Source organism: Sycon ciliatum, chromosome 4 (assembly GCF_964019385.1).
Source record: "Sycon ciliatum chromosome 4, ocSycCili1.1, whole genome shotgun sequence".
Classification (NCBI taxonomy): Eukaryota; Metazoa; Porifera; class Calcarea; order Leucosolenida; family Sycettidae; genus Sycon; species Sycon ciliatum.
In genome coordinates, this window is record NC_088646.1 from 9,485,834 (window position 1) to 9,495,411 (window position 9,578).

Consider the following 9,578-nt stretch of genomic DNA (forward strand, 5'->3'; position numbering starts at 1 on the left):
AAAGGGTGCCTTTGTGTTTACCAAAACATTCCACCCTTTGGCTCTGGACTTTGTAAGTTAGAGGTTCTGTGGCTGAGTCTGCAAGGTTTTCACAGGCAGCAGCTGTGGAGCATCTGCAACCCTGAGTACTAGTACCACAGTGCCAGTGCGTGACAGGCTATAGTGTTCATGCAGTAGCAGCATTACTCACCCGACAGTGGCAGATCATGTCCAGTGCCGGCGACTGAGCACGTGCTACCCCCTCGCACTGCCCGTGAACGATGTGAACCTGTGAGCGAGGAAGATCACAGCAAGGGTACGTCCGGGGTGTTAGTCATGCCTGCTGTAAGAGAAGTCTTGTGAAGATTCAGCGACTGCACTCGCAGGGTCACAGTAACGATATCACTTGGCACTTCTGGCATGAATGTACTATACTTTCACTTATCTGTCGCAGACTTGTCAGTCCACAAGTGAAACATGTTGGCGCTGATTATTGAGCGCTAAACTTTGAATATCATGCTTCCCATTAAGTCTTCTCCAGTGTGTGACGTACATTGTACTCGGGTGAGAGGACACGATACTTCATGTGAATCACGGCCAAGTAGTCCAGTGTGCAGCATAGATTTATCTCCTCCTTGAATGGGGGTCACTCAAGAGCGTTTCTCCAATGTCCCAAAGATTTCAAGGGAGCTTCACCTCCACTTTTCTTGCCAACTTTAATTCTCACTCACTTGTCTGGTCGCAACAAGCTCTTCTTCACACATGGTGTGACAATTGTCACAAATAGCATCATACAGGTTGCTGGCTGTCAAACTGGCATCCTTTCAGTTATCACCAGTATGTTGTCAGTGTTGTCACCTCACCTGGTTCACTGCATGATGAGACTGGTTATGGCAAGATGCTCCTCACAATATACCTGCTCACTAGCTTATAAGATGGTCGCGGTAATGACATCCTACTCACAATGCCAGCTTCTGAACCACTGTGTGACGAAGACCGTGGCAAGTCACTCAGGTAGCTGCTTTCGGCAGTGCCTTGACGGAGATCTAAAAGGAATATCCGGCATGGCATCATCACCGCAGAAGATGATCTGGACATTCAGCAAGATTGTTCGAACAAAGCCCGGAATCAGCTTGCCGTCCATCCGGTATGATCGACAATACAAAAGATCATTCTGCCTAGCCTCTGTATTGAAGACTAGCCACTGGCGTTGTCAGATATGACTGATGACAGGAATGACCAAGACTTGCAGGTGACGTATAGAGGTTATGCGAAACTGAGTCATAATGATGAGTCAGCAGAATTTGGGAACTGCAAATGGGCGCCAAGTATACAGCTGAACCGCTTATGGGCGCTATGTACGGGTATACAGAGTGAGCCGCTAGTGCATTGCTAGCGTGCACTGTGCCGCAACTTCGCCAAAGCATCTCAACATGCATACTTGTTACATAATACAACAGTGCAGTTGGTGGTGGACGCAGTCAAACCGCCACAGCAAGGGTCCTGCCTGAGCTGGCTATCTCGTTTCGAAATGAGGATACCAACTTGATCCGGGATGATTATGGCCGGCGATTCAGCTGCAAGATGACCGGTGCTTTGCTAACAGCCCTGCTATGGAGGGGCTTTGGTCTGGTTTTACTACACCCAGCTCTACCTCCGCCACTGAAGCACACAAACGTGTACAAGACACTACCAACCAGTACTATTGTTCTATTTTTTTGCATTTATTACATGTCTCGAGCTAAAGAACAGGCAAGCCGATCTCAAATGCTGCCTGTCGTGCTCCTTACCGTCGGCGCAAAGTGCAAAGTCACATCGAGTTGTGGTAAACAATCAGACCGTCGGGTAACCGAGTGTGGTCGTTCACACCCGTGGTCAGTTAGGCCTTGGCATGGACATGAATTTGAGACCGTGGGAATTAAAAAATATCTGTACTGCATTTTTGTAGTACATTCTGTACTATATTTTGCATTCGCCGTGCACGGTTGTCCGCATGGCCATGTGGGCACTGTCTGAAAATGCAGGCTGCGATGCACTCGCACAACTTTGGTTCAGAGTTCTCGTCAAAGACCAGATCTATGCACGTGCGTCGTATAGCCGTGGGATTTTTCTCTTGACAAACTCCCTGAGGCCCGCGGCCACGGCTTACCATTTTTTCCCCGAGAGGTTCTTCCTTTCCCCACAACAACTTTCCCTACACCGTGGTTTTCCCCGTGTGTGTGTGTGTGTGTGTGTGTGTGTGTGTGTGTGTGTGTGTGTGTGTGTGTGGTGTGTGTGTGTGTCCCCTATAAGCCGCATCCAGATTTGTGTAACGAAATACAGAAAGATCTACCCTGTTTATCACGGCTTGACCATCGTAGTATAAGTCTGGCGCGCCGATCTTTCCTGCTGTTGTTTATAGTGTGGCTTGTACTCCGGAAATACACCGGCACGTTATTTTACTACTCCCTGATTTACTGTACCATAATCATTGCAATGAGTCTACTGGTGAGTCTTGATGGAAGAATTTTTTCAACGCCCTTCACTCTTTGTATACACACTTAGTATAGAGGACACTATAGTATACCGGTAGTGCATGTCATGGCATGATGTGCACGTGAATGATGCTATTCTTATTATTACTGCTGCTTTCCGACGCGGTACGCGGTCCAAATACTTGATTCTTACCGGATGTAAATAAGCGTTGGCAAGAGTATTATTCACTCCTCATGGCAAGTCGAGTCACTTCAAAACAGTCTAGCCGTAGTATAGCGCAGTGCACAGCCGGATATCCGGATGATGAGTCAGTGATGACTACCGTCCATCGATTACCCTTGGCGGTTGGCCCGTTGTTCACCCGAGCGCTTGACCGGCGATGAGTCGATGCCACTTCACGAGACTCATTACTATTAGTATTAAATTAAAAGTGCTTGTGATATTTTCAGGAAAAACTCGCCCGAGTCGAGTTCCCAACGTCGTTGATCCATATCCATGATATCCATGGACCTTCGCACCGACCGACCATCGGCATCGACCCTCCGTAGATCTACCATAGATCTACGTAGTTGTAGACCATACTATCATGTAAACAATACTGACCGACCGAGTAGATCTGGGCTGGCAACTGAAATCCGATCCCCTGAGCGGTGGGTTCACATTCTACCGGCCTCTGTTTCGTAGTTTTACCATCCCGTGTTCTGGTGTTAGGTCTTTGCGATGTGAGCGCACCGCTCAGTGGGTCGGATTTCAGTTGCCAGCACTCGTACATGTACGTAGCTACAGTACTCAGTAGTCGCTGTGACGCGTGACCGCGACCGTGTTGCTGTTGCACTAATGTCTATGTTGGGGAGCTTTGTACAGCTAGCCTACAATTTACAAAGTATGCATGACATAACAAGTCTGTCCTGTGCACACAGACACAATCCAGCAGCACTTGACTTACGAGTTTCGTAGTCTGGATGCCTTGCTTTTGTCAAGTTTTGTGACATTCAAAGCGGTCGAAAGATTCACGGAGTAATCAGCAAACTCATTTTCGATCGAGTGAGTCGGTCAAGTGCAAGTCCATCGCAAAGTAAGTGTTACGTTAGTGCGTCGGTAGTAGAACTGCCTCGTTAGGATCTTGCTCAAGTAACATAGTTTCTGCTGCATGACCGTGCACCGCGACTAGTTGTGTAGTTGTGTAGTGCGTAATGTTTGGTCTTGGTAATGATAGTGCTGAATGTTATAAAAAAATATTTTGTAAACATTTCATTGACTCGATTATGGATATTGCAATACATGTATACAATACAAGTGCTAAACCCTTTAGCGTTTACTGCTCTAGTAGTAGGATAGATTCTTCACACGGACGATCACAATCATGTAGACAGGGTTTGCATGGCACCCTCAGCCACGCGTGTACCTTGGTGTGAGCACTTCACGTGCATGTGCACGTATTATTATCTGTAAGGGGTCACGGTGTGGAGGTCACTACTTGTCCTGGCCATGCATACATAACTAGATGAAATGTCAACACTTACACTACAGGATCACACACACATACACACACACCGTTCCGAGAAGAACATGTTCATGGTTGCTGCGGCTTCAAGTAGCTAATATATCCCCCCCCCCCCCCACACACAAGTTTGTTTTAGTGCTGGTTAATAATATTCGGCTTTACTCACGTTACGCTCTTCTCGTGAAATTAGCGAACATTAATTCATTGAGAACTCTCCTGTAGGCAGTTCACAGTAAAGATTCTTTATTGATCTTATTCAAAATTCAGAAACACCCCGTAGCCACCAAGACTCAGTGTATTCACGGTAGCCGCCGCCGCTATGTAGAACATGTCGACCATTACTGAGGCATGTGCCGTAAACTGTACCGTTGATCCGCCCGCCTGCTGTGTCGCTTCAGCTGGTTTTTCAACAGAGGCCAGGAATTAGATCAAGGCTCTCAAGGGCAGCATTTTGCACAACTGTACAAGAGATCAGACTTCGCGTGCTGGGTTGCACACGTTTTCATCCACTTGCATGTCTGTACTGGCATGCATTGTGTGCACTGTGTACATCGGTGCAAGCAACGGTTCAACACCGTATTTCGATGTATACGCTGAAGTCGCTTCACAGGCAGAAATTTGACAGAGGGTGGAAATTAGAGAGGGGGCAGATCAACGGTACTTTACGGTACCTGTAATGAGATCCTGCTACTCGTAGGTTTCCGGCTCATGAAATACGTGGAAAGATCATGACTATGTGAGATACAGTGTCTGGAGCAGGGAAATGCCAGTGCCAACCTGTCCCGGATGTTATTGTTATCAACGTATCACTATTACTTCGCAGCGTTTCTTATTTTATTTTATACGCCGACAGTACAAATAGGTTCGGGGGCGCGCTTTTACGATGTTGTTTGCTAGCTGTTGTCAATCATCTGTGTCATAGTGAACACATTGTCATGACTATCCATGCCAGCGGACATGACTAGCACGCTGGGCAAGCTGTGCTCGTCGAGCACCATCACTGGACGCTCTCGCCGGGCCAGCTTGACCGGCGACTGCGACCCTGCTACGGTCACGTTCACTGTGAATGGGAACGGCTCGGTGTTGCTCGTGTGAAATGTCATGCCGCCATCGCCGGACCATAGATGCAGCCCGTGCGGTCCGTTGTGCAGGAGCACGTGCCAGTTGCCGCGCCGGTCGACCCACATCCCCGGATCCTCCGGGTGGCCAGGTGCTTCGGAGCTGTTCCAGACACGACTGCTCACGGCCGCGTACGGACCCTTGATCGGGTCTGTAGCTTTCACCATGACCAAGTCACAGGTGTTGTGCTTGTCGTCGGTATCGCAGTGTAGCATTAGGTACACTGTGCCGTTGATCAGCACTGGAGATGGAGTAAGGTTACAGCTACGGCATGGGTAGTTGATCGGGACCGAGCGCCGCTGCCAACTGGTAGAACTACTCAGATCGGCACCAGCCGGCAGCACGTGTATGGTCAGATTTCCGTTGCCAGGGTCATTGCAGGGTGGGGGTTCAACATCTCCCGGTCCAAGCACATAATCCCTGTCGTCTTTCTTGCAAGGTGTCCAGTGTGTATCATAGCCACCGTAGCTGTCAAACAGTAGCAGCGTGCCGTCGGCCAAGCGTAGCACCTGTGGATTGTGTGCCTCTGGCGTGACTACCACTTCGTGTGGTGTCCACGGACCCACTGCGGACGGTGCAGTGGCGTGTCGTATTTGAGAGGTGGTGCGCCACTGCGATAACGTGCAATTGCCCGCAATCTCCGAGTGCCACATGTGCCACAGTTTATCAGTGGGCTCGTAAAGTACGCTACCGCCCCATGTAGATAGGCCTGGCTGCCTGAAGAAGGCCGTCTCCGGTATTGGGACAAGCTTCAACACACCGCACTGTTTTCCCTGCCAGCCCGGGTCGCACTTACAAGAGCCACTCACGCAAACCCCATTCAGCTGGCAATCACTGTCCGAAGAGCAGCTCGCCTGTTCACCCACTACCACTGGTACTGGCTGTGTATCACTTCCTGCCGCCGCTGCCCCCGCCGCAGCTGTTGCAGTCAAGATCGTGAGCACGAGCCATCTCAGAGTCATCTTTGACTCCGGACGCCCTGAGTCGTCCTTTCCTGGACCTGGTCGCGCGCGCAGTGCGTGCGCGGCAGTGGTGCTCGATGTGGTCCTGTCCAGGTGGATATCGTTTGTCCTGTAATACCAAACTGGACTGAAGTGAAGCTGTAGGCAAGGATCGGGCACGGACGATAGCTGCACTCGGACCAGGCCCTTCAGTGCTGGGAAATGTTTTGTTCGAAGTCGTTTCTACATAGTGAAGTACTGGAATTCGGAACCTGATTTGTGCTGCCGTCGATCGGGTTGCTTGCCTCTGGACGCGGACGGGCACTACACGATTATGCCGCGCAGTGCTAGGGATGTGCAGTTAGCACGGCTTGTTCTGCCTGATAGATAATAGTCTTGGACGATCGGGTGCGCTAGCGGCTGGATAAAAGTATGCTGCATTTACACTTCAACTTCAAGTCTGGCTTTCCTTTTTTCCAAGCTGTCAAATAATGACATGAGCAGATGACTGAGTCTGTACCAGTGTATCTGGTGTACTGTTGATCTGGGTACTGTGTAGATCCTAGCCGTAGTGCGCGCACTTGCATACAGGAGTGAGTAAACCGCCAGGTAGACCTACTAGGTAGATCTACAGCAGTACAGGTCGCGTGCAAAAACTGACAGTATACAACACATTATTATTTTCATCAGTTGAGGGTACGGTGTTAAAGAAGGGGGAGGGGGGGGGGGGGGAACTGAAGGAAAAATTGGCTGTCACCACCGGGACTCGAACCAGGGACCTTCACTTGAGGCTAGCGGTTTATTTATTCAGCTATAATGGGTAACCGACCGGCAGTCTGATCTGCACTAGCGAGTAGCGACTCACGCTGTATACATAGTGCACATAAGGGTTCCGCTGACTCACCACCGTGAGCTCATTCGCATAATATCTATACGAATCACTAGTGAATCATTGTGCCACAACTTTGCCAAAAGCATCTCAACCGATGATGTAATCGGCGCTAATCTCTATACCATGGTATGCTAGGTGCTAGTGTATGTGCCGAGGGGTGTTTTCTTCGTTGGTTTTCGTCAGTCAGAACAGAGCTGCTATGCTAGCCGCAGCGTGAGGTTGAACCAATGATGCTGGTTAACAACTGGTTATGCACGAATCAATTATATGATGCTTGTGTATCGCATCAGGACCGACAGGGTGTGTTTGCATGTGTGTCAAACTCAAGACAACTGGGTGTGCTGTTAATTGTTTGCATTACATTCCTGCTGACATACGTTACTAGGCAGCACTGTGACGTATATTGTGGCAGTACAAACCGTTCCAAGGTCGGAGCGTTCTGACATGTGCCCCGATAGGCAGTAGTACACTGCCACTTTATACCACAAAAGACCGTTGCCATGATTGCACTGATGCACAGTGTACACCATGCTACAGCCTGCCTCTGTTCACCGTCCACTGACTACATTACTGTCCTTCATTCCTACTCTTTGTGCTTTTTGTCACTCTGTACGTGCGTGCGTACGTGCGTGTGTGTGCGTGCATGTGTGTGTGTGTGTGTGTGTGTGTGTGTGTGTGTGTGTGTGTGTGTGTCTGTTTCTCATTTTGCACAGGTAGTCCGTAGCGCTTGAAAAGCCTGGATGGCACCACCACCACCCAGACTAACCAGGCTGCTCAAAGTCCGAGATGCGGCAAAGGTACTGCACGAGAACTTCTTGATCAGAGGCTATCGGCCACTAGGTATCGGGTATGTCGACACAATGCGTAGCTGTACAACTTGGCTTAGCAATGAGACCGTGAATGTCTGGACCCACCTCTTGCCAGGGTTGTATTTCCTTCATGAGAGCTGGAAGCTGTTCAACAGAGCAGAGGGGTTTGGCAGTGCCAACGGTGCTGCTCACTATCTCCCGCTGGCCATGATGTTGCTAGGCACAGGCGTGGTGCTGGTCACGAGCAGCCTGGCACATTGCTTCAACTGCATGTCAGCACGGGCACGGCACACCTGCTTCTTCTGCGACTACGGTGCCATCGGCTTCTACAGCTTGTGCAGCGGCTTGGCTCACTACTATCTGTGCGGTATAATGCCGTCGGATGAACCCAATGCCACCGGCGAGTGGCTCTTGGACACCGGGCTCTTTCAGCCGTGGGTGTTCGTCCCGCTGCTGGTCACCAATCACTTTCTCATCTTCATCGTCATGTGCCTGACACGTCATCACTGGCAGCCGATGCGCTACATCGTGCGCACACTGGGCTACGTGGTGGCGTTCACCGTCAACATGTTCCCGTTCTGGGCGCGGCTGTTCCTGAGCACTAGCAACGTGTTCAGCACCACCAGTCTGACAAACCACTTCTGGCAGTACTTCTGGAATCTACTAGCGGCACTCAGCAACATGAGCAAGTGCCCGGAACGCTTCTTCCCAGGATACTTTGACATTGTGGGCCATAGTCACCAGTGGATGCACGTCTTCCTCACCTTCAGCCTCCTGCAGGAGCATAAAGCCATTCAGATTGACATTGAAACGCGACTGTCAGAGTTTCCGCTGACGCCGACTGTTGGCGCCGTCGTGCTGGTCCCTCTCGTGTTTGCCGCTGTTTCAGTCTTCGTCATTGTCAGAGCCAGACGCATGTTGCAGGAGGATGGTAGTCTGCGGAAGGCACGGAAGTCCTCCTAGTCCTAGTCCTCTTAGCCACCTTACCTCCCAATAACCATAGTAAGGCTTCTTGCCCTTGGCGCACATTTTAAATAAATACATCTAGTTAGTACTAGCGTGTGAGTGGTACACATGCCAGCAAGAAGCCACAAGTCGCTACCGTTCCGTGACTGCCGTGCACCGGTACGCGGTGACAGATGGGTCTTGCTACTAGTAGAAGTAAGACCAATTTCTAGCGGTACCGGTAGATTACTTTTCTTATGAAAGATTCGAGATAATTGATACTAGTAGTTATAAAAACATGTCCCAATTCGTGAACAGTTTCTTCGGAGACAAGAATGCAATGATACTAAGAATGATACTGTCCAAATTCCGTGCTGTTAGCCTGGTCTTTATTTATTTGGCTTCAATATTGAGTTGATCATCCGCTTATGTTGCCAGTATTCATAGGTCTGAATTTCTTGCCGTGCAAGTAATTTTGCACGGCGTGTGGGAAACCATGCTGTTTGTGTGTGTACGTGGGTGGTGGTGCTGCTTAGCCTAGCTGGCTTTCCAAAGCCTTTGATGTTGGCCATATCGGGGGATCTCCCCGAGGCACTCCATGTGATGGTGTAGACCAGGTCTGCATTGGGGGTTGAATATTATGGCTTCACCAGTTATGTCAAGAGTACTCTTGGTTGACTGCGATAGCAGTTTCACCAATAGTCATAGGCTCCAGGCAGGGCACAGGATGCCCATAGTGGGCCACATCCCAATTGGGGTGATACTGATTCCATAGTGTTGCTCAATGAAATCCGATTACGCGAGTCAAGTTTGCGCCCCGCACCAGTTCGCCGTCCCAGTGTTCGCAGACCTAGGGCTGTACAGCACACGGTGTGGCATTGACTCGCCTGATCGGATTTCATAGAGCAGCACTG

At 49.9% G+C, this 9,578-nt stretch overlaps 1 protein-coding gene across 5 annotated transcripts; it reads left to right on the forward strand.

Moving 5' to 3' along the window:
- The first annotated feature begins 3,367 nt into the window (after positions 1 to 3,367).
- On the forward strand, positions 3,368 to 9,158 carry LOC135814354 (membrane progestin receptor delta-like). 5 transcript variants are annotated; one of them, XM_065327464.1, is made up of 2 exons: positions 3,368 to 3,533; positions 7,628 to 9,158. In XM_065327464.1, exon 2 carries the CDS (start codon positions 7,651 to 7,653, stop codon positions 8,680 to 8,682), a length of 1,032 nt encoding a protein of 343 aa, XP_065183536.1. In that variant the 5' UTR covers positions 3,368 to 3,533; positions 7,628 to 7,650; the 3' UTR covers positions 8,683 to 9,158. The 5 variants fall into 5 exon arrangements, with proteins under 5 accessions (XP_065183536.1, XP_065183535.1, XP_065183533.1 ...); XM_065327463.1 differs by having other exon boundaries at positions 3,368 to 3,529; XM_065327461.1 differs by having other exon boundaries at positions 3,369 to 3,529; positions 7,624 to 9,158.
- Positions 9,159 to 9,578: the final 420 nt, after the last annotated feature.

Bases quoted from the DNA above. Each gene is read 5' to 3' on its own strand.
- LOC135814354 (XM_065327464.1), top strand. From the start codon at position 7,651: ATGGCACCACCACCACCCAGACTAACCAGGCTGCTCAAAGTCCGAGAT.